The sequence below is a fragment of the Mirounga leonina genome, unplaced genomic scaffold (assembly GCF_011800145.1).
Source record: "Mirounga leonina isolate KUSES-001 unplaced genomic scaffold, KU_Mleo_1.0 Mir_127, whole genome shotgun sequence".
Classification (NCBI taxonomy): domain Eukaryota; kingdom Metazoa; phylum Chordata; class Mammalia; order Carnivora; family Phocidae; genus Mirounga; species Mirounga leonina.
This window is the reverse complement of record NW_023270316.1, coordinates 69338116-69359800: the sequence shown is the minus strand read 5'-3', so window position 1 is coordinate 69359800 and position 21685 is coordinate 69338116. Positions and strand designations below refer to the sequence as shown.

Genomic DNA, 21685 nt, shown 5'->3' with positions numbered 1-21685 from the left:
AAGGCTCAAGGCCCTCTCAGCCTTTTTCTGGGGATATATCTTCCCTGGGCCTGTACATATACTTTTTCTTCTCTAACTCACTTGTATATACAGCTGCTTTTAAATCTCTTAACTTTCCCTCAAGTTTCATCCCTGTTCCTTCTCATGACCATAGATATCCTATTGTATTCCTCTACCTGAAATCTCCTGCCCCCAGGTGTCCAGGGGTCTGCAGTCCCTTGAAGCTCTCACAAGGCCACTGTGCCACCACAGCAGCCTCTAACCTGATATCCAAAATATGCCCCCATTCCAATCATGCTGAGTTAGACCAAACAGAAACCAGTCCCTCCGACAAGCCAGAATGTTGCAAGCAAGTTCCACTCTTTCCTTCTGTCCTGAGGGAAGGACCAGGAATTGGGTGGCATCCTCCTGACCACGTCATGCTGTACTGGGGAGGGTAAGAGCAAGCAAAAATGGCACAAAATCTCCTATTGTTTTGAGTGTGGACTTTTCTTAGCTAGGCATTCACTTGGTTGCTAAAACTTCCTAACTAGTGTCTAGAGTTCCCACAACACTACTTTGGTCCATATATTGTTGTTATTTTGGTATTTCCATGGGAGAACAGGGCTTGGAGCTTCCTGGTCTGTCATCTTGCTGACATCACCCTTGCTCATGAGTAACTCACAATCCAGACACAGAATAAGAATGACATAAATTTTTGTGGTTTAGAAACAATAACTCTTAAGATTACACATCTTTGTATAAAAGAAAATAAACTTCAGAACCAGAGAAACCATTAAAAACCTGTGTACTGGACTAGGTGAGAAATAGTAAAAGCCTGATCTAAGACCGAGGTGTACATTCAAGATCTATTTAGGAGGTGTGGCTCTAAGACTCGGTAGCCTCATGGAAGCACCGGCCAGGGATGGAGGAGACATGGAGTCAAGAATAGACTAGTAGATTCCAGTAACTGTGATTTTAGTCAAGTTTCTTAGCCATTCTGAATTTCATTTCCTCATCTATAGAGTGGTTTGAAGTTTAAAAGAGATAACATATGTCAGTGCCTAGTATATAGTAGGCAACTAGTAAGCATTTCTTTTTTTCTCATCCCCCATCTCTAACCAGTATTATTAGATTATGCAGCTTAGTGGTTGGTGATACTACTAACTGAATAGGAAAAGTGTAAGCCAATCTTTTAAATCTCTGGGTCTTTTTTTTTTTTAACTCCTACTCTTTAGTAATAATATACATTAAGTAAGTTCTGTAGAAGGAAGAGTTTGCATTTATATTTATCTTTCTCAAGCAAGCTGTCCTACGTTTCCTAAAATTATTATCTGATTCCCAGAATGTTCCCCTAAAATGAATCAGGAAGCAGGTCACTTTAACACACTGGTTGGTTCCAGGTTATTCCATAAATTTGGAGCAAAGTAGTAAAAATAATTTGTCTCCTGCCTCTTGAGCCAATGCTTTGTTACCAACTCTGAGGCGTTTTAAAAATCCTGTGAGAATTTTCTCCAAACGATTCTAATTTGACAGATTTACAGCCATTCAAATATATGTGTGCATTCATGATGACAGTTCGAATGTTATGTTTAGAGATTATGAAAGGAAAATAGAAAAAGGAATTTCAGCTTACCCTCTTTTCCCCTAAAGTTGCCGACCTTTTTATAAAATTATGTTTCTGTAAGCCAAGATCCAAATGGTTATCAATACTAGAAAATGTAGGTTTTCATTCAACTACTATTTAATATAGACTATATATATACATATATATATAGCTTAACAAATCATAATGTAGTGGCTTGTAATGGATGATAAAGAATAATTTTAATACCTATTCTTGAGATATTTTAGAATAATCAGGATGACGTGTTTACCCCTTGATACATAACACTCTAGTTATGATCTATGCATCAAATTTTAAAAGATGGCAATTATGTATCCAGATATCCATCCTGATAGGAGAAAAATCTATTGACTTATAAAACATGAAAGCTGAGAAGTTGGAAAAATCCAGGCATGTAGCTGGGGAGTGATGTAAGCAGTTAGTGCAACTGTACCCCTGGGTTCTTTCCTACAAGTCATACCCCACTTCCCACACCACCACGAAATGGAATTTTCCAGAGTCTTGAATTTGATTAATCATATTGTATGTTTTAAATTATTTTCAAGAAAAACAAAAGCTATAAAAATATTAAGTAGCAACATCTACTTCTTTTCTCTTCATCCTATTGCTGTGGTTGGTACATTACTGCATGTGATTGCTTATCTAATGAAGTAGCCAAATATGTTAACAAAATGTTACCTTCCACAGAGAACATAAGAATCACATTTTTTTGATATTGAGAATGATGAGGGGAGCCTGGGTGGCTCAGTCGGTTGAGTGTCAGACCCTCGATTTCAGCTCAGGTCATGATCTCAGGGTCGTGCAATCAAGCCCCACATTGAGCTCTGTGCTGGGTGCAGAGTCTGCTTGCCCCTCTCCCTCTGCTCCTCTCCCTGCTCACATTTGCGTACGCTCTCTCTCTCTCAAATGGATAAATAAAGTCTTTATAAAAAAACAAAAATGATGAAACACTGATGAACTTCCTATTATAATTCATTGTTACACACAGAGATGTGTTTTTGTTTAGCAAAGTCCTGATAGCTAGAAAGACACAATTGTTCAGTGGATATGTCTTTGTCTATTTTAACATGTGATACTGTGTTACTCAAGAGACTTTATTCAAGCACATTGTAGGACTGCATTTCTCAGAGATGACACATGGTCATGCACAGACACAGATAATAGTTTTGTCTCATAAAGCCTTATCTCTTGGAAGACCTGGCTCAGATGATAAGGTTGTCTCATGGAATCCTGATGTAATTGAGGCAGGTGCCCACTAGGTAACTGCTGGCTTCCCAGACTCATTTCTACATCCAGGTATACTGAACTCCAAGCAGTTATTGAAATCTGCACACCATTTTCTTTACCATCTACACCTCCTACACCACTATTCATTTACCTTCCTTCGCCTCCGTGCTGTCCCCACTGGCTGAAATAGACTTCATCCCTTTCTGCTCTATCAATGCCCTGCTTATTCCTGGGGATAAGCCTCTTTCAGAACTCAGTAAGCATTAAGCCCTTCTGGAAAGCTTCATTCACGTTCATGCTGAGTTGGGTCCCTTTCTAAGTACTCCTCAGAGCCCTTTGCAAATCTTGGTTATGATGATCCAGTCACTCATTTCTCTCCCCCGTTGGATAGTGAGCTCCTTGAGGATAAAAACCACCTAATTAATTTTTTTATTAAAAATACCTAGAATACTCCCTGGCACCTAGGTAGGACTCAACAAATGTGTGTTGAATGAGTTAAGTGGACAAATGAATGAATGATTCCATCCTGGTCTGTAAATGGAATATTGACATGTGTTACCAAATTCCAAATTCCTTCCCTGTGCCAGGCATGTTGTTGGTCTTTTTTGAAGCATTTGCTCATCTAATCATCTTAATGACTCTATGATGCAGATATCTTTATTTTCCCCATTTTTTAAATGAGGAATTGAGACACAGAGAGTTCAAGTAACAAGATCATACCATGCACCCAGATTTCAACCTTAGATTTGTTGAGCCTTTTACACTCAGTCTATCCTTGAAGTTATATGGCTACTAATCATAAAAAATGTGTCAAAATTGTCCATGCTGAGAGAATAGCTACAAGTCTTTCTTTTACTATATTATTTGTACTAGTAAAGAAAAGAAAATCAAATCACCTAAAATCTGTAACACAAATCTGTAAATATTCTCTTCAATTTTTTTCATTTAAAAAATATCTTTAAATCCTATATATACATAATTTTTATCTTAACACTATATTGTATTCATATTTATGCTACTACCTTGTCTTCATAACTATAGTAGTTAATGGTGTGATGATTGTATTTCAGGTGAGTTGATATGTTTAACCAATTAACTACTCTTGGACATTTGTTTCTCTCTAACAATACTGTGGTGGCAGTAGTGTTTATATTGGGGATTTCTTCTGACTTTTCCTTAGCTTTTCAGAAAGGGAATTTCAGCATGAAAGCCACACCAATTATTTAACAGTAAAATAATTAAGGGGCTCAGGCATTTAGCACTATTTCTGTGGTTTCTAGAGGCTGTGGACATAGGAGAAAAGACTAGCTATAATAGGGTTCTTGGGCTGACCCTCATTAACTGGGTAGTCTGCCCTGTGAGGAAATGCCCCAGATCCAACAACTCAGACAGAGGACAGTTGGAGGAAGAACCCATAGTCTACACCACTTTAGAGTACAGAATAAATACCTGTGACCAACAAAGAATAACCAGTCCCTAAAAAGGAAGTAAGCCATTGAAGGCGTTATCAATAGAGATGTTAAAAGGATTTAATTTCCCTGGTTAGCTTTCTATGAAAGATCAACCCTAAAGGCCCTCGTTGGCAACGCTGTTGGGACCCCTCCCGCTCTTGAGAGCTTTTTCTGTATCTTCACTTAATAAACTTCTATCGCTTTACACACACACACACACACACACACACACACAAATACAGAATACAATCTGGTGAAAGTTGGCATCTGTCCTGGCTACAAATGAAGGTTAGGTGGAAATTGTCAAGACAGGGCCATGTACATCATGCAAGGTCTGTGAAAGGAGGAAGTAGCCCTAGACTAAAACTTGCCTGAATTATTTAATGGTCCTCGGGGAAACTTAATGCTGAAAATCTCAGGAATTTAAAAAACAAAGCAACAAAAAGTGCCAGCTAGTGTCACTGATGTCTGCTTTCTGGCACAGCTAACTCCAGAGCCCTTGTACATCTAGACTTCTTGAGACAGGTCAGAGAGGAGACTGCTGCTTATGTGACGATGAGGATCATTTCTATTTTTGTAGTTTACGTGCAAGCACTTAGCATAGTTCTTGACACATAATAGGTGCTGAATAAATATTTGTCAAATGAAGGCATAGGTGGGGTAGAAAGCATATGTGCTTTGGAATCAGAAAGATTTGGGTTTGTGGGGCACCTGGGTAGCTGAGTGAGTTGAGCATCTGACTCTTGATTTCAGCTCAGGTCATGATCTCAGGATCATGAAATCGAGCCACGCATCAGGCTCCACGCTCAGTGGAGAGTCTGCTTGAGATTCTCTCCCTCTCCCTCTGCCTCTCCTCTGCCCTCTCCAAAATAAATAAAAATAAATAAATCTTTTAAAAAAAGAAAGAAAGCAAGCTTTGGATTTGAAACTTGTATCTATCACTTACTGCCTATCTGGCCTTGGATAAGTGACTTCACCTCTCAGAGCTTCAGAACCCTCATGTAAAATGAAGACAATCTGATTTACCTTGCCTGGTGATTTGTACATTGTTTGGGTGTGTAATGATTAGTAGGAGGTAATCACATGGGGAAAACCCAAAGATCACCTATGGCAAAACAGTGTCTTGGGTAAGAGAAATTAAATAGGTAAAAGGATGGGAGAGAAGTGTGCAGGAATATAACTTTACCCCAAACTAATAGAACTGCAGGAACAATAGGAATAAAGTGGGGCAGGAATTCACCAGAAATATAATAGAAAGTGAAAGAACCAGCATTTCTAATTCTTATAAAACTGACTAGTTATTTCCCACTTGTTGACGTCTTCGTCCCTTCTATGGGTAATCTCATTTTTTTCATTTGGCTTCTTTTTTACTTATAAGTATGTTATAACTCAAATAAGAGACAGATTTTTATAACATAGGGACTTTAAAGTATTGGCTTTAGTAGATCCTGCCACTTTTTAGAACATTATGACATTTATTTTGGAACTCTCATTTGGTCTGCAAAGTGCTTCCTAAAAATCTCTTTAGGAGATAAGTTTGGCATAAAATAGAAAGTACAACTTGATAGGAATTTTAGAATCCTAAAATTGTTCCTTGTTTTAGGGACAGTATACTTCATTTAGGCATGTGGGGTGTGTGTGTGTGTGTACTTCAGGAAAATAGTGTTACAGGGGCGCCTGGGTGGTTCAGTCATTAAGCATCTGCCTTTGGCTCATGTCGTGATCCCAGTGTCCTGGGATGGAGCCCTGCATTGGGCTCCCTGCTCAGCGGGAAGCCTGCTTCTCCCTCTCCCACTCCCCTTGCTTGTGTCCCCTCTCTCACTATCTCTCTCTCTGTCAAATAAATAAATAAAATCTTTTTTAAAAAAAAGTAAAATAATGTTACATAGTGCAAATACTGGGTGAGGACTCTTTAAAAACTAAAACTAAAAGACAACCATAACAACACTCTGAGCTCTTCCCATGGTGATCTTCTCCACGGCTCCCCCTTATTCTCCTGTTGGTCCATACTCAAGGATACCTGGCAATGCGGAGCCTCCTATAGAGCATTTTTTCTGATTTTTCAAGAATTCTTCCATCATTTAAACAGCACCTCCAACCATATAAAGTGAACATTGATTAGGAAAAAAGCCTGTCAACTTCTACATAGACCCCAGGGTCTTCATCATCATCAGATCAGAATACCAACTTCCTTGATTCTCCCAAGAATGGATGTGCCTTTCCCTTTAACTTGTAACATATATTTCCTTTGATTTCTTTGTGGTTTATATAGCTTTCAGGTTTTTTTCCCTTTAAATTAAAAAGTAATTATGAAGCACTTCACAAAAAAAAAGAATAAAAAGTACGATCACAGATACCTATGCATCCACTCTCAAAACAGATGCTAATAATTTAAGAAATTAAAACTTTCATATATAGATCTTCCTTGCCTTATGATGCAGTTACATGCCAATAAACCTGTCATAATTGAAAATATCATAAGTTGAACATGCATTTGCTACAACCACCCTACTGAACATCGAGGCTTAGCCTAGCCCACCTTAAACGTGCTCAGAACACTTTACCTTGGCCTATGGTTGAGCCAAATTACTTAACACAAAGCCTATTTTATAATAGAGTGTTGAATATCTCATATAATTGATTGAATACTGTACTGAGAGTGATAAACAGAATGGTTGTAATTATACTGGTTATATTCGTGAGCGTGTGGCTGACTGGGAGCTATGGCTGCTGCTGAGCATCACGAGAATATTGCGCCACATCTTAGTAGCCCAGGAAAAGATCCAAATTCAAATTTCAGTGCATGGTTTCTACTGAATGCCTGTCACCTTTGCACCATCATAAGGTAGAAAAATTCTGAAGTTGAACCATCATAAGTGGAGTGAGACCTCCCTCTCCATCTTTTCCCCCATCCCCCTGCAAAGGGTAACAATGGCTTCCTGACGTTGGTACATTTCATTCTTATGAGGCATTTTAGTAGGTTTGTGACGTGTATCCACAAGAATATATCATGTCATAAGCCCTTAATTCCTGTCTCCACACTGGCCTTAGAGCTCAAGCTCCCAGCTTCCCAAGACCAGTCACTGCTCTCTAACCCTTTCTTGTGAGTTCACCATAGTGTCACCTCCTATTCACAAAGGCTTTCAGTTCCTGGAAGTCACAAGACCCCTGTGACTTCCTGTCCTCTCTTAAAAACTTAGCTATGCATGTTATAAATTGTGTACTGTATTGGAGCCTGCCTGTATGAGTGCTTTTAACGAGAACCTTTTCAGTTTATATTCTCCACAACACTGCAAAAACTAGAAGTTCTGACTTCATTCTCAGAGACGATTTTCCTGCAGTAATCCTTTCCTGTCTGTGCGAATATTCTCATAGGACCAAGCATAAGACCGTGTCAGGTGTGAGCACATATTAGAACCCCTGTCTCCAGACGTGAGTCTCCCAGGTCTCAGTTTGCCCAGTTACGTAACCTCCGAACTGTAAGATTCTGTGATTGCTAAGAACTGTAACATGAGATGCCAAGTATTTAGGACCCTGACAAAAGAGGTTTTATAAAAATATTAACTCAGTGTTGCGTAATACTGCATAAAAAATTTTGGGAACAATTTTATTATAAAACAACCTTCATTTCTTCTTTTGTTAAGAATACTTCCCGGGGCAACTATGTGGCTCAGTCGTTGAGCATCTGCCTTCAGCTCAGGTTGTGATCCCAGGGTCCTGGGATCAAGCCCCGCATCCGGCTCCCAGCTCAGCGGGAAGCTTGCTTCTCCCTCTCCCACTCCCCCTGCTTGTGTTCCCTCTCTCGCTGTGTCTCTCTCTGTCAAATAAGTAAATAAAATCTTAAAAAAAAAAAATACTTCCCAAAGTGACCATAGGTATTTTCTATAAGAAGACACATAAGACCATAAAATAGAATTACTTTGTTTAATAAGTGAATATATTGCTTTTAGCAAATGCCCTCAAAAGCTTGCATTCTTTTCCTTAATAATGGCTATTTTGTGTTTCTTTCTTAACAAAGCTTCTTTTGCCCTTATCCACTCCTTACTCAAGACCACTGCCAAAATTTTAATTATAAGTAACTTACTTTGTAGATTACTTTGAGGGAGATGAATCCTGACCACTTACTGGAAGGATAAAACTAGAAATCCTAGTGAAGTCAAGTTTTACCCGAAACATTCTGTTCTGACAGAATCATTTTTCCTTTTAGAAAATCTGGCGTGGGACTCTGTCCCCTGGGCCAGGTTTCACCTGTGCGTTCCAAAGCCTCTAAAGCTTTGCTGCGATCTACTTGTTTGCTTAAAGGCCAGTAAACATAAGGAATACAGCAGGCTTTTAGCCAGACTGAGGACTAACATTGAGTAATTTACAATGCTTCCTGATTGAATGTGTCGTTGTGAAACTGGTGGAGATAACACGTTCCTTGAGCTCCTCCCGCCCGGAACCGCGCACTGGTGCCCAGGCACGCAAGCAAGCTTGCCCCAGAGTTTCGTAATGCGTGATTTACACACAGGGCTCCACGACCACCGACCATGCCTCCGCCAGCTCCCTGTTGCTAGCGTTAAGGATGGTATTGGGTTTCGAGCCATGACTGCAACTTCTTTCGTTTAAGAAATAGAAGTGGATATTTATATTTTCCCGTTATAAAATGCTTTGAAATACATTTTATATTGTTTGGTGGGATAAACCTAAGCTGAGGACAACATTCTGATGGAAAACAAAGAACCTGTTGAAAGGAAAGTATGATAGGATAACCCTGACAAATGATTCTGGAAGTTTTACGGAAACCTTCAGGTAGAAGAGCCTTCAAAGTCCCTTGTCAAGCAGGAGATGTAATGGGGCTGCTTTTTTGGAGTCTGTCAGAGTGAAGAGTTGAACTGACATCACACCAAACAGCAGGATGCTAGTCTGCCTCAAAATGCCATCATACGACTATGACATGGGGTAAGACACTACAGTTTTCCTTATCTGGAGCTCTGTGGAGATTGGGTGTGGTAACCTAGTGAGTTCTCCATCTCTAAAGAGCCTGTACACAAGAAGATGTCTTTCCAAATGTAGCAGATACTAACTTTGTTTCCATTAGTACAGGTACAAATGCTGTGGAAATCTGACACATTTGCCCACTTGATTTCAATAGACACACTGTTTTCACCTTATTAGCTTATACTGGATATTGAGTAACCTGTTCCTCTGTTCACTGGAAGCCATTTTGTTTCCTTGGGATTAATTTCTTCATGTCTTTACTGACATGAAGTTCCATGTCAGTACAATGAATGTTCAATACTGACGTGAACTTTTTAACTTCCCTGATCTAGTTTAACTACCAGGGGTATCTATTACTGATGTTTTAACCTTCCCACCATGCCATTGACCTGCTTCTAGGTCCAACTATTCATTCATGTATGCATTCAACAAACATTAAGCATCTCTCATGTTCCAAGCCCTACACAAGGCTGGGACTGAAGTTGCAAAGTAGGGACAAGAAGACAGTCCCTAGTAATAATCACAACATGTAAGCATTACTCCAGTAGAGGTCAAGAAGGTGTCATGGGACCATACAGGAGGCAGCTCGGTCTATTAACTTGAAACTTTAGGAACTTAAAAATTATGTTCCTAAGACGTAATCTCAAGTCTCTTGATCCTTAAATTTACTATTAGCTAATAAACCATATTCTGACATAATTCTTTACTTGTTTCAGTATTATTAATTTCATTCTTCTTTATATTCTAGTTAGTCAATGATAATATGCTCACTTCTTCTCTATCCTCCGTCTGTTTTCTTCAAAAAATGGCACTTACATTTATTTCTCTTTTCTCAAATGTATATCATAAGGAAAATATCAAGAATTTAGCTACATTTGGAAACGACTCCATGAAATTGTACTTACTAGTAAAGATGTAATAAAAATTACAGATAAAAATATAATAGTCAACCAATTATATTTTGAGTTGGTTTACTCAAATATATTTATGTTCTTAATGGCCTACTCTAGAGATATTTGGATGTAGTTATTGGGAATAATCTGGAGATGTGAGAAGTGTTTGGAGAGTGTAACTAGAAGTCGAGATTGTAAGTTTTTGAAGAGGAAAAACAAAAAGAAATCTGGATGGAAGTATGGTACAGAATGGCAATTAAATGCCATATTTTTGTGGAAAGAAGATAATCTCTTTGCCTACAACACCTCCAGATGTGGTCTGAGCACTGCCAAAACGACAGATGGGCTCTTTATTTATCCAGCTCAACATTGTATTTCCTTTTGAAAGGTAGTACTATCATGTTATTTTTTATAAAAATAATTTAGTACTGGGGCACCTGGGTGGCTGAGTTGGTTAAGTGTCCAACTCTTGATTTCAGCTTAGCTCATGATCTCAGGGTTGTGGGATTGAGCCCCGAGTTAGGCTCTGTGCTCGTTGGGGGGAGTCTGCTTGGGATTCTCTCTCCCTCACCCCCTGCCCTTCCCCCTGCTCTTTCTCTCTCTCTCTCAAATAAATAAATAAATCTTTAAAAAGAAGAGAGAGAGAGGTTAGTACTTTCATCCCAAACTTCTGAGCTTTGGGTATATCTATTCTGGATTTGGAGTTTTTTAAAAAAATATTCAGAAACACTAATTGAGCACCATGCTGTTTCAGGCACAGTGTTAGGCCCTGAGGACAAAAGATGAGTAAGACTCTAGCTGAAGGATTTTATGATATTCTAGCGGGAGTGACAGACACATAAAAAATAATTAGAGAATTTACTGCCTGGGGAAATTGGTAAAGGCTAATCATTCAATCAATAAATATTTACTGAGAACCTTCTCTGTGCAAGACACATAACAGATACTCATTTGTAGATTCAGAAACCCCTTAAGTGTGGTACCAGGCTATGTATTTCTAGGTTATCTATGAAAGTTTAATGTACTTTTTGTGAACTCCCTAACTACATTTTCTTGAGTTTTTAATCCAGTGATAGGAGAAGAAGTCAATATAGTAAATAACTATTGGTTCCTGAATGATTACTAATTTATTTTTAAGTACTTAAAAACTGCTTGTTTTATACCTTGCTCTGGAATTTGGACATAAAAGAAAATCCATGTGATAGTTTCACAGTTTCTAAACTGTACTTTTCCTCTTTCTTTGAAGTTGACTACTTCTCCCCTTTGTTGTTCTTTCTCCAAGACTAAGAACAGCAGTTTTGTGAACACATTGACAGTTATTTCAGGGTGCTCCCTAAAGATTTATTTGAGTCTGAAGACTTGAACTGAGAGTGTCTGGGTGTTCTCTTATTATCTCTTACTTATACTGGGCTTTTACTCCCTTGAACTCATGTTTATTGTAACTTAAAAATAAGGCTCACTGACTGAAAGGACAGACACAAACTGCTTGGGAGAAATTCAGTACTCTGACCACAGTCCTGACTCCATCCCTCCTGCATTCTGTGGATATTTATGAGTGCAAGCAGCATTTCAGATGCTGGCTGTGGATGTAACTTAAAGCAGACATCCTTAGCTCAACAAATTGTTCCTTTGTGCCCTTAACTTTGGTTCATTCTGGGCTTCTAGCCTTCCTGACAGAATACACAGATTTGTGCCTCTTTAGTGTTATTTCTTCATCAAGCTTTTATGTATCTGCTTCTGAAATTCTCACTTCCCAAAGAGATCACTCTGCCACCACATGAGTATCTTTGTATGTCTCTGTTTTTATTTCTCATGGGGATCATTTGGGACATGGGTTCAGAACATTTTATTTTTTAAGCTGTTTTCCCTTTAAACTCTCTGGGGGAAAATGGTACTCATCTTTTCTCTGAAATAGTAATGAAGGATAAGAAAAGAATATGGAGCAACTTCAGGCAAATAGTTGGGGAGAAGCATTACAGTAATGTGGAAAAGAACAGGCAATGGTCTGGTAATAGCCCTTGGTTGAAGCTAGTCTATATAGGACAGGGAGTTTAAATGACCTCACACCGTGGTAGCTCCCTATCACAGATATGCATGATTTTTTGCTTTCGTGCTTAACTTACTTTTTCTCTATGAATTATTTAATATAAAACATATCACATGATATAAAACACAAAATATGTAAAAACTGTACATTGCAAAGCCTCCCTTCCTTCCTTAAACCCTATCCATTCAGTCCTGCCTCCCTTACCCCTTTACATTACCACAATTATTGGTTTCTTTATACATATACAAGTCAATATAAATATAGATTCTTTTACTTCTCTTTTACACAAAAGGTAGCATCTTATGAAGATGGTTTTGGAACTTGCTCTTTCACACTTACTGTATCTTGGAGATCTTTGCAAATCAGGATAGGGAGAGGTCTTTGCCATTGCTTAAAGGTATATGTATTCCACTGATAAATGTACTATATTAATTATTACCTACTACCCCACTGGTAGATATTTATGTTGCTTCCAACATTTTGCTATGACAAACACTGCTCCAGTGAATAAACAAATAATAAGCCAGTGTATCTGTAGAACCAATTTCCAAAAGTGGAATTACATGTAATTATAGTTTGGATAGAAGCTGCCATATTAACCTCCACTGGGATCTGTATTAATTTACACTCCTGCTAGTAACATATGACAGTATCTGTTTTGCTATAATCTCACCAACAGAATGTATTGTCTAACTTAATTAATTATTAGAGCTTTTTATGCACACAAATTATAACTCTCCCCAAATTTTTAAAATTTCTCTGATGCCTATCACTATGACATTTTTTCATACCCTAGTGGGGAGCACAGCACAGCTTACCTTATTTTCCCTAATTTCAGAGCAAGAAGTCCCCTTCTTATGTTCTAGGCCTCTACCTCATCCCCCCACATCAATCAGGACTTGGCTTCTCAGTCGTCCTCTTGTTCTTCTGAATCTTTGGCATGTCACTTTTTATTTCTTCCCCTATGCCCATGAGCATACTCCTACTACCATTATTAAAAATAAAGAAATGGGAAAACCCTCCCTGGGCCCCATATTTTCCTGTGGCAGCAGTTTTCAGGGTTTGGTGTATTAGTAAACCTTGAGGGTTCTTCTGGAATGAAGAGATCTAGAGAATTGTTTTATGATGTAAAATAATGTACATGAATTCTTACTCTTCTTTTGTAAATGATAAGCAAGTTGGATCTGATCCTTTCCCATTCTTTGTCGCAAATGGATCCCTAACCTAGAGCCCCAGCACAGATGTCTACACAGTTCCAATCCTGTTTATCCAGTTGCCTGCAAGACACAGATCCTCATAGTCCTATTTTCTCAAAGCCAACATGCTCAAAAGTGAGCCCAACTTCCCATCCACACTGGTATGTCTCCTGGTCCTCTCTCTCAGTTGGTGGCATCACTGTTCACCTAATCATCCAAACTCCAAATCAGGGAATAGTTCTTGAATCATCTCTGTCCCTTCTGCCACCAAATCTAACCAATGGCTTCCCATTACCTCCTAAATATTCACTGACTCTGTATCCCCTACCATCACTGAACTGGTTTAGGTCCTCATCATTTCTCATCTGATCTTTTGCAGGTTTTTAACTCATCCCTGCCTGCAGTTTTGTCCCCCTTAATTCATCCTTTACCAGCTGTGTTCCCTGGTGTGAAAATCTTAGTTACCTTCTTAAAACCCTTCACATATATCTACCACCTAGAGGATAAAACCTAACCTCTCTCTTGGCCAACGTCTATTTCCTCCCTCTCTCCAGTCTCTTCTTCAGCCATCTCTTGCCCCCTAATTTTTATTCCAGTGACTCCAGTTACTTCCAGTTCTCTCCATTCTTCATGCCACATCTCCCCTAAGTGTCTGTAGAAGCCTTCAGATATTGAACACGTATTACTGAGCTATAAATATAATATGCATTACCCTAACTGGAATGCCTTCTTTCCCCTCATTCCTTTCTCTCAGCTACTTGTAGTCATTCTTCCAGATGAAGCTAATATGTCACCCCATCTAGGAAGTGTTTATTAATACCAACACGCCACACTCCCTTCCCTGCCCCACACAGGTTGAGACGGGAACTTCTCCCTCGGTTCCATTGTGGCTCCCTCTATCACTACACTTACCATGTTACCTGAACCACATGTGTAAGTTAAAATTTTTTAATAGCCACAATAAAAAAAAGATAAAGAAACAGGCAAGTTGATCTTAGTATTTTCTGTTTAATCCAACATATCCAGTATGTTACCATTTTAATGGTAATCAATGTAGAAATTATTATTGAGATATTTTATATTCTCTTTTTGGACTAAGTCTTTGAAATCTGATGCATGTTTTATACAGTACAGCTCAAGTGCTCAATAGCCACATGGGACTAGTGGCTACCATATTGGATAGTACAGGTTTAGGCTATGACCCAATGAGGACATAAACCACATTTTGAGTCCCTGGCACAAAACCCAGTGCCTAGCATTTGGTAGATACCCAATATATGTGGAAGTAGACGAGTGGAAAGAAGCAATCTGCAAGTCACAATGCATATGTAACAAGGATCGTCTTTATTAAGGTGTATTTTTCTTTGCATTTCCTGATATTCAACCTTTCCCTATTCTGCAAGGGCATGTCTATTTCTAGGTTTATTTCTAGGTTATTGTTTGTTGCAGCAGAAATACAAAGTGAAAGAACGAATCACTATTTAGTTTTCTGATACCCAAAGTCAGACTCTTTCTTACTTTCTTTTTTTTTCCAAAGAAAGAAAAGAGATGTTTTTGTTTTTTGGGTTGGTTTTTTTTTTTAGCTCTCATTGAAAACACATATTTTAGACATTACAGACTATCAAATACACTAAAACCTGCTTGTAATTCAACATGACCAAGAAAGCCCTTATTGTCTACCTGTCCTCAGTGGAAGTAATAGGAGTTTTGTACGTAGTACATGTAACTATGTATAATCTATTTAGAATATAATAAGAAATTAGCAAAAGAAATATCACCATACAAGGTGATCAAATGATTTAATGGAACTGAGACCTGGCTATGTAGTGTTTAGATAAAAGACATTGTGCCGCAGGGTAAAGAACAAAGATCATACTTTTTTAAAAAGTGAACTTAAGAATAATAGAATGAACTAATCATATTCTAGATTTTAGCCCATCTACACAAAAGGTTCTTTAAGATGTGGATTCTTTCTTCACCTTTGACCTCATTCAAAATGTTCTAACACTGAAACAGTGTTGCAAGATAACAAACAGAAGAATGTTGGAGAGGAAGAGTAGGGCTCAGCCATTACTAAATGAAGATAAAGGGCTGATTTGTGCTCTTTTAGTTATTAGAAACGATCATTAAGGCCAGGTGGGATGCAGGTGGTTAAAGAGGGCACCTGAACAAACAAGTATTGAATTTACAGAATGCCTTCAAGTCTCTTCTGGGCTCCGTTCCCAAGGCAGACTCAGAAGTTACCTGCCCTGCCAGCTACCTACTAATCTATCCCCCCAGGAAGGGAACATTTTCTCCATGACTGTATGAAGTGTCTCTTGAAAGCTCCAAGTCTGATTTTTTTCTGTATGCTAATTGGTACAGTGCTAAGTTTTGAATAATTGAACAAGTAATTTTTGATGGTGGAATGGATCCAATATTCCCAGAAACTGTCCTAATGGTCCCAAATGCAGGAAAGACTTCACAGACATTTCAGTGTACCTGTAACTAAGATATTAATGTCAGCCTCTAGATTCAGGCTGATAGTTCCTGGGGGAGCATGCAAATTCAGGCGAATTAGAAGATGTAATATGAGATGTCATCTGCAAAATAAGAAACTGAACACTTCATTTAAATGTTTGGTTTTTCTCTCAGCCTTCCGATCAAAAATGTAAAAAAGAGATGCTTAGTACAGTGTCCTGGAATAAACCACTGAGGCTCCTTTTACCTTTCCATAGAATGTATGGGATGTATAAAATATGCTGAGTGCTATATCCTCCATTATTTTACCCCAGTCATTTAACAGAATGTCAGCTTTCCATGTAGGGGAATTGCCAATTGTACCCACTCCATACCTCTCCACAGCAAGTTGAGGTCACCATCTTCCCACTGTATACTCTTTCCTCTAATGAAGCTTTCCTTTCAAACACCCATGTTCTCTATATTCTATCCCTATCAAAATGTTCTCCAGAAGTGGTCTGAAACTTTTACATACAACTAATAGAGCAAAGTCTCATCCAAGACTTGAACAATTGAGGCTTCCATACGTGTGTCTGTTTCTAATATGACAAGGTGCCTTACTGTGTGTCCTTTTCATGGGATGAGGAGGATGAATTAACTCAGGAGGAAGAATTAAGATTTACTGAGATCAGCTGCCTACTCTTTCTAAGATTCAAAATAGGATGGGGTTTTTTGGAGGGTTGGTGGGGAGGTCCTAAAGGCTGGACCTTCTTCCTAATGAGCTGTCAGAAAGAAATGGAATTAATCGTTTGGTCTGGGTGGAGAGTGGGGTGAAAATAAATGCACAGTGGTGAGGTTGATTCCCTTGGGCAGGAAGGGAACAGAGGTGCAGGTTCTGGGAGAGGTGGATGTCCAAGGTGGTGCTTGAATCCATCTGGTGAGGCAGAGCCTTAGAGGAATTGAGCCCCCTAAAGATAGGCACTGGCGCTTCAACCTCAGGAGTCTGAGCAAGGGGAATCTGAGATCAGGCAAAGGGGGTGGAGTCCCTGTGGAGAAATTCACTTCCCAATTTTCCACCATTTGAGGCAGACAGGGGAGCAGGAGAGACTTGACCTCCACATGGAGGAGCAATGTCAGACAGCAAAGAGGCTCCGAGCCCAACAGCAACATGTAGGGCAGCAATGGGGGCAGAAGACTTTGTGGGATTTGTTCACTTGAAAATGGTTTATTTTATGTGTGTGAATTTTACTTCACTTAAAAAAAAAAAAGGCTTAGTGGTGAGGACTTAACCCTTCTCAGGAACTAGAAATCTGGCAAGCCTCTTGTTGGAGCTGTCAGTGCCTCAGGGAATTCTCAAATGATCCAAGGGAAGAGGAGGGAAACACCAGAGACCAGTAAGTAACTGCGGGAACAGTGCTGGGATGGGTTCTGATTTAGTGGGAGAAAGAAGTTTGGTATCACTTGACCCTCAAGTCTTTTATCTAAACACTACATAGCAATGCATATGCATTATCCTATAAACAATACTGTTGGCTCTCCACTGCCTACAGAAATAAAAAATCTAAAACTGTTTCAGTGGCATTTCAGACTCTCTACATGAAGCTCCAAATCCTTCCTTGGAGTCTCCTTTCCTGCCATCTTCCAGCCACCCTGGTTCCATAGCTGTTCCCTGGTGTGACTTCTGCTTGAATATCTCTCTGCCTTTACTCGCATGGTGGTAACAGACAGATGCCAGTTTGGGATTTGTAATGGGTTCCATGTAAGGGGAAGAGCCTTTGAACAGCAGATCTGTTTGTTAATTGTCCATCTCTTACCTTTATAATCTCCCCTACTTCTCCCTGACCCTTAACCCTCCAACCTGTTGTCTTCCTACACCACATAATATTTGATATCAGAGTAAAAAAAAAAAAATCTCACTTGTCATCTTATCAGTTAATCACTTTGCCATTTCTTGTCCTGGTATATTTATTCATTCACCCCATTAAAATTCAACAAATACACGAGGCACTATTCTTGGTCCTGGGAATCCAAAGGTAAATAGGTCATGGACCCAGAAAAGCCCTGCAATTCTAAGAGAAACCGTTTCCCAAAAAAGAAGGCTCACCTCTAATTGTGAAAGTTATTGGACTTTATGGATGCTTATTTACATCTCTTTAGAGTTTACAAGTGACTTAAAGATGTTTTGAAGACTTATTTGTGTTTATCTCATTGATACAGTCTTTGTTTGCTTAAAATATTAAACAATTCAAAAGAATTCTGCCAACTATTGTGGGACCCTATGCCTTTTTACTAAATACAGTAGCTAAAAGGCCATATACTCTGAAGCAGGATCACTCAGAAGCCCCTTTTCCAGCCCATTGCATCTTTGAGTATGAAAGATGTAAAGCCTACAACAGCATGTCATGGGAGAGATGATTTGGCCAAAATAGAACATGAAACAGCGTATGGGTCATAACTTCAGAAAATCTGGATATAAGCATGTGAACATATTTTTTTTTCTCTTCCAACATAGGTGCCAAAGGAGGGAAAACAATGCATTGGACTGTATCCAATTAGAATTAAAACTATAAGAGAAAACAAAGGCCACAATTTTGATTTCTCAGAGATTAAGTCTGGGTGGGCAAAGGTGATGGTGTCCTAAAGAGACCACATCTGGGGAGGTGCTGAACCATTCTCAAATCTATATCTCCATTCACATATGAGTGGTCTTCTCTGAGCTAGACTATATTTATTTCAAAAAATAATAATAAAATATGTCCATTTAAATTCTGTGATTTCTATGCTGTGATTTCAATTATTTTCCCATGAGTTGTGCTCTTTTCTATAGAGATGTTTAATATGCTTGTCACGAGAAGGAAATACTTTCTCTTAGGTTCATTACCTGGACAATGGTAAATAGATGATGTGGAAACTTACCTAATGCAATAAAGTAAATTCTGGAATGTAAATTACCCTCTCTCTGTGGCATTCTGTTTGCAACTTAATTATTGCCTATTTTAAATGATTTTCCCCGGCCCCTAGAGTTTATGGGAAAGAAGGTTATAATCTCAGACTTAGCTCCAATCAAAAAATAATTTTCCACATACTGTATCATTTGGCTAATAGTTTTTACCTTGAATTTTCTGCATCTGGGTTAGATTACCATTACTTCTAGGATATCCAGAATATTATTGGTTAAAACAAATAGGTCTGCCACTGTAATGGAGCAATGTAAATTATAGAAGATAATAGTGTTTGTATAGCACACTACACATGCATGTGCATTGCCTTATTTAATTATCAAAATAAGAATCAGAATCAGGTAATATCACTATTCCCAATTTACAAATGGAAAAAAACCAAGACTCTGAGAGGTTATGTAATTTACAAAGAAACACAGTTATAAATGGGAGCTCTGAGTTCAACCAAATTTTTTGACTCCAAATCCAGCTTTGAGTCTACTTTTTTCTTAAAAATCATTTGTTTTTTTCTGTTTCTCTAAGGCAGTCGAGCTCTGGAATCAGGAGACCTGAGTTTGAATCTCAGTCCTACCAATTACTAAACATGTGGCCTGGACAAAGTACTTGACCTCTCAAAGCCTCATCGTATCTTGAGGCTATTACATCCAGCTGATGACTGACCTACCTCTTGGGATTGTGAACATTAAATCAGATCATACTTACAAAGCTCAAGCATGCAGTAACCACTCAATAAATGTTGTTATTTTTATTGTTATTCTCAGGATAAATCTTAAGGAAAAGTTTTAAGAGTTGATGTGAGATTTACATTTTTTTAACTTTCAAATTTAAGAATGTCTGTCTGGCCCAATTCTTCAACCACTTTTCTTATTTTTCTCACCATGAGTAATCTTTGGCAAAGATGTCTAGCGATGCATGAACCTCCAAAATACAGTATTTCTACTTGGTCCTTCTCCTACCACACTTAGAAATGATCTTGTAATTCCATCTATACTACACTGAGAGTTAGTCCTCCTTTTCTATATTTTTAATGGCATGCATTTCTCCTGCTTATAATTCAATTTAATTGACAGGCACAGTTGGGGAAATTCTCCAGTAATAAGTCAAAAATATTAATCCTACTCTTCTGGAACTAGAATTAGATATATGTTAGAATTTCTCATTCTTAATCTCTCTTTTTTTTAAGGATTTTATTTATTTGACACAGAGAGAGAGAGAGAGCACAAGGAGGGGGAGAGACAGGCAGAGAGAGAGGGAGAAGGAGAAGCATGCTTCCCACTGAACGGGGAGACCAGGACCCTGGCATCATGACCTGAGCCAAAGGCAGACGCTTACCCAACTGGGCCATCCAGGCACCCTTCTTAATCTCTTTCATAGTTCCTTTCTCTTCTTCTGTTTATGCTACATTCTGCATAATTTCTTCAGATACATCTTTCAGTTCACCAATTCTTCTGGCTATGTTGAATTTGTTAAATTCCATTGTTAAATATTGTTAAATCTGTTCATTTCTAACTTCAATTATTAAATTTTTAATTTATAAAGTGTATTTGTTTCTCTGCCTAATCTATTTGAAATCTTTTAATATTTTTTGTTCCCTGAACAAATTTTCAAACTTGTCTTATAGTTATTTAAACATAGTAAATATAGGGCACCTGGGTGGCTCAGTCAGTTAAGTGTCTGCCTTTGGTTCAGGTCATGATCTCAGGATCCTGAGATCAAGCCCCACATCATCGGGCTCCCTGCTCAGTGGGGAATCTGCTACTCCCTTTCCCTCTGCCCCTCCCCCCACTCATTCAGTCTCTCTCTCACTCTTTCTCTCAAATAAATGAAATCTTTAAAAAAAAAAACATAGTAAATACAGTTATTTTGAAGTCTGTATTTACTAATTCCATTATCTGAAATCCTTGGGAGTCTATTTTTGCTGTCTGTTGTTTCTGTTAATTGTTCTTTATGATGCCTTGTTTCCTTGTATATTTAGCTAGTTAACTAGTTAGTTTTTTTTACTGTGAACTACTTATTTTCCTTGGAATTTTATGTGTGACAATTCCTTGAACCCAAGACAAAGTTGCATTCCTTCAGAGAGGTTTGACACTTCTTTCTTTTTTTTTTTTTTTTTTCAGTTTTTATTATTGAAGTAGAGTGGACATAGGATGTCATATTAGTTTCAGGAGTACAACATAGTGATTTGACAATTCTATACATTATGCAGTCTCACCAAAGTGCAGTCACCATCGTCACTATACAGCATTATTACGGTATTATTGACTATATTCTCTGTGCTGTACTTTTCATCTCTGTGACTTATTTATTTTATAGCTGGAAATTTGTATCTCTTAATCCCCTTCACCTATTTTGCCCATCCCCCTCACACCCGTCTCTGGCAATCACCAGTTTGTTCTCTGTATTTATGAGTCTGTTTCTGTTTGTTTTTGTTTTTTAGATTCTACATATAAGTGAAATCATATGTTATTTGTCTTTCTCTGTCTTACTTCACTTAGCATAATACCCCCTGGGTCCATCCATGTTGTCACAAATGACAAGATCTCATTCCTTTTTGTGTCTAAGTAATATTCCATTGTATATAGACCTCACCTTCTTTATCCATTCATATATCAATGGACACTTGTATTGCTTCCATATCTTGGCTATTGTAAATAATGCTGCAATAAACACAGGGATGCACGTATCTTTTCAAATTAGTGTTTTTATTTTCTTTGGGTAAATACCCAGGAGTAGAATTACTGGATCGTATGATAATTCTATTTTTTAATTTTTTTAGAAACCTCCATGCTGTTTTCCACAGTGGTTACACTAATTTATATTCCCATCAATAGTGCATGAGAGTCCTGTTTCCTCCACGTCCGTGACAATACATGTTATTTCTTGTCT

At 38.3% G+C, this 21685-nt stretch overlaps 1 protein-coding gene across 6 annotated transcripts in view; it reads left to right on the top strand.

Moving 5' to 3' along the window:
• FRY (FRY microtubule binding protein) overlaps positions 1-21685 on the top strand; it is a 347615-nt gene that overhangs the window by 31444 nt on the left and 294486 nt on the right. The window contains exon 1 of one of the 6 annotated variants that reach the window (XM_035003584.1): positions 8314-9225. The exons of 4 other annotated variants lie outside the window; for them this stretch is intronic. In XM_035003584.1, coding sequence (XP_034859475.1) covers positions 9182-9225 — 44 coding nt within the window. In that variant the 5' untranslated portion in view covers positions 8314-9181. Of the gene's footprint in view, positions 1-8313; positions 9226-21685 lie in introns of those variants that run through there. One more of the 6 variants, XM_035003590.1, reaches the window with a different exon arrangement.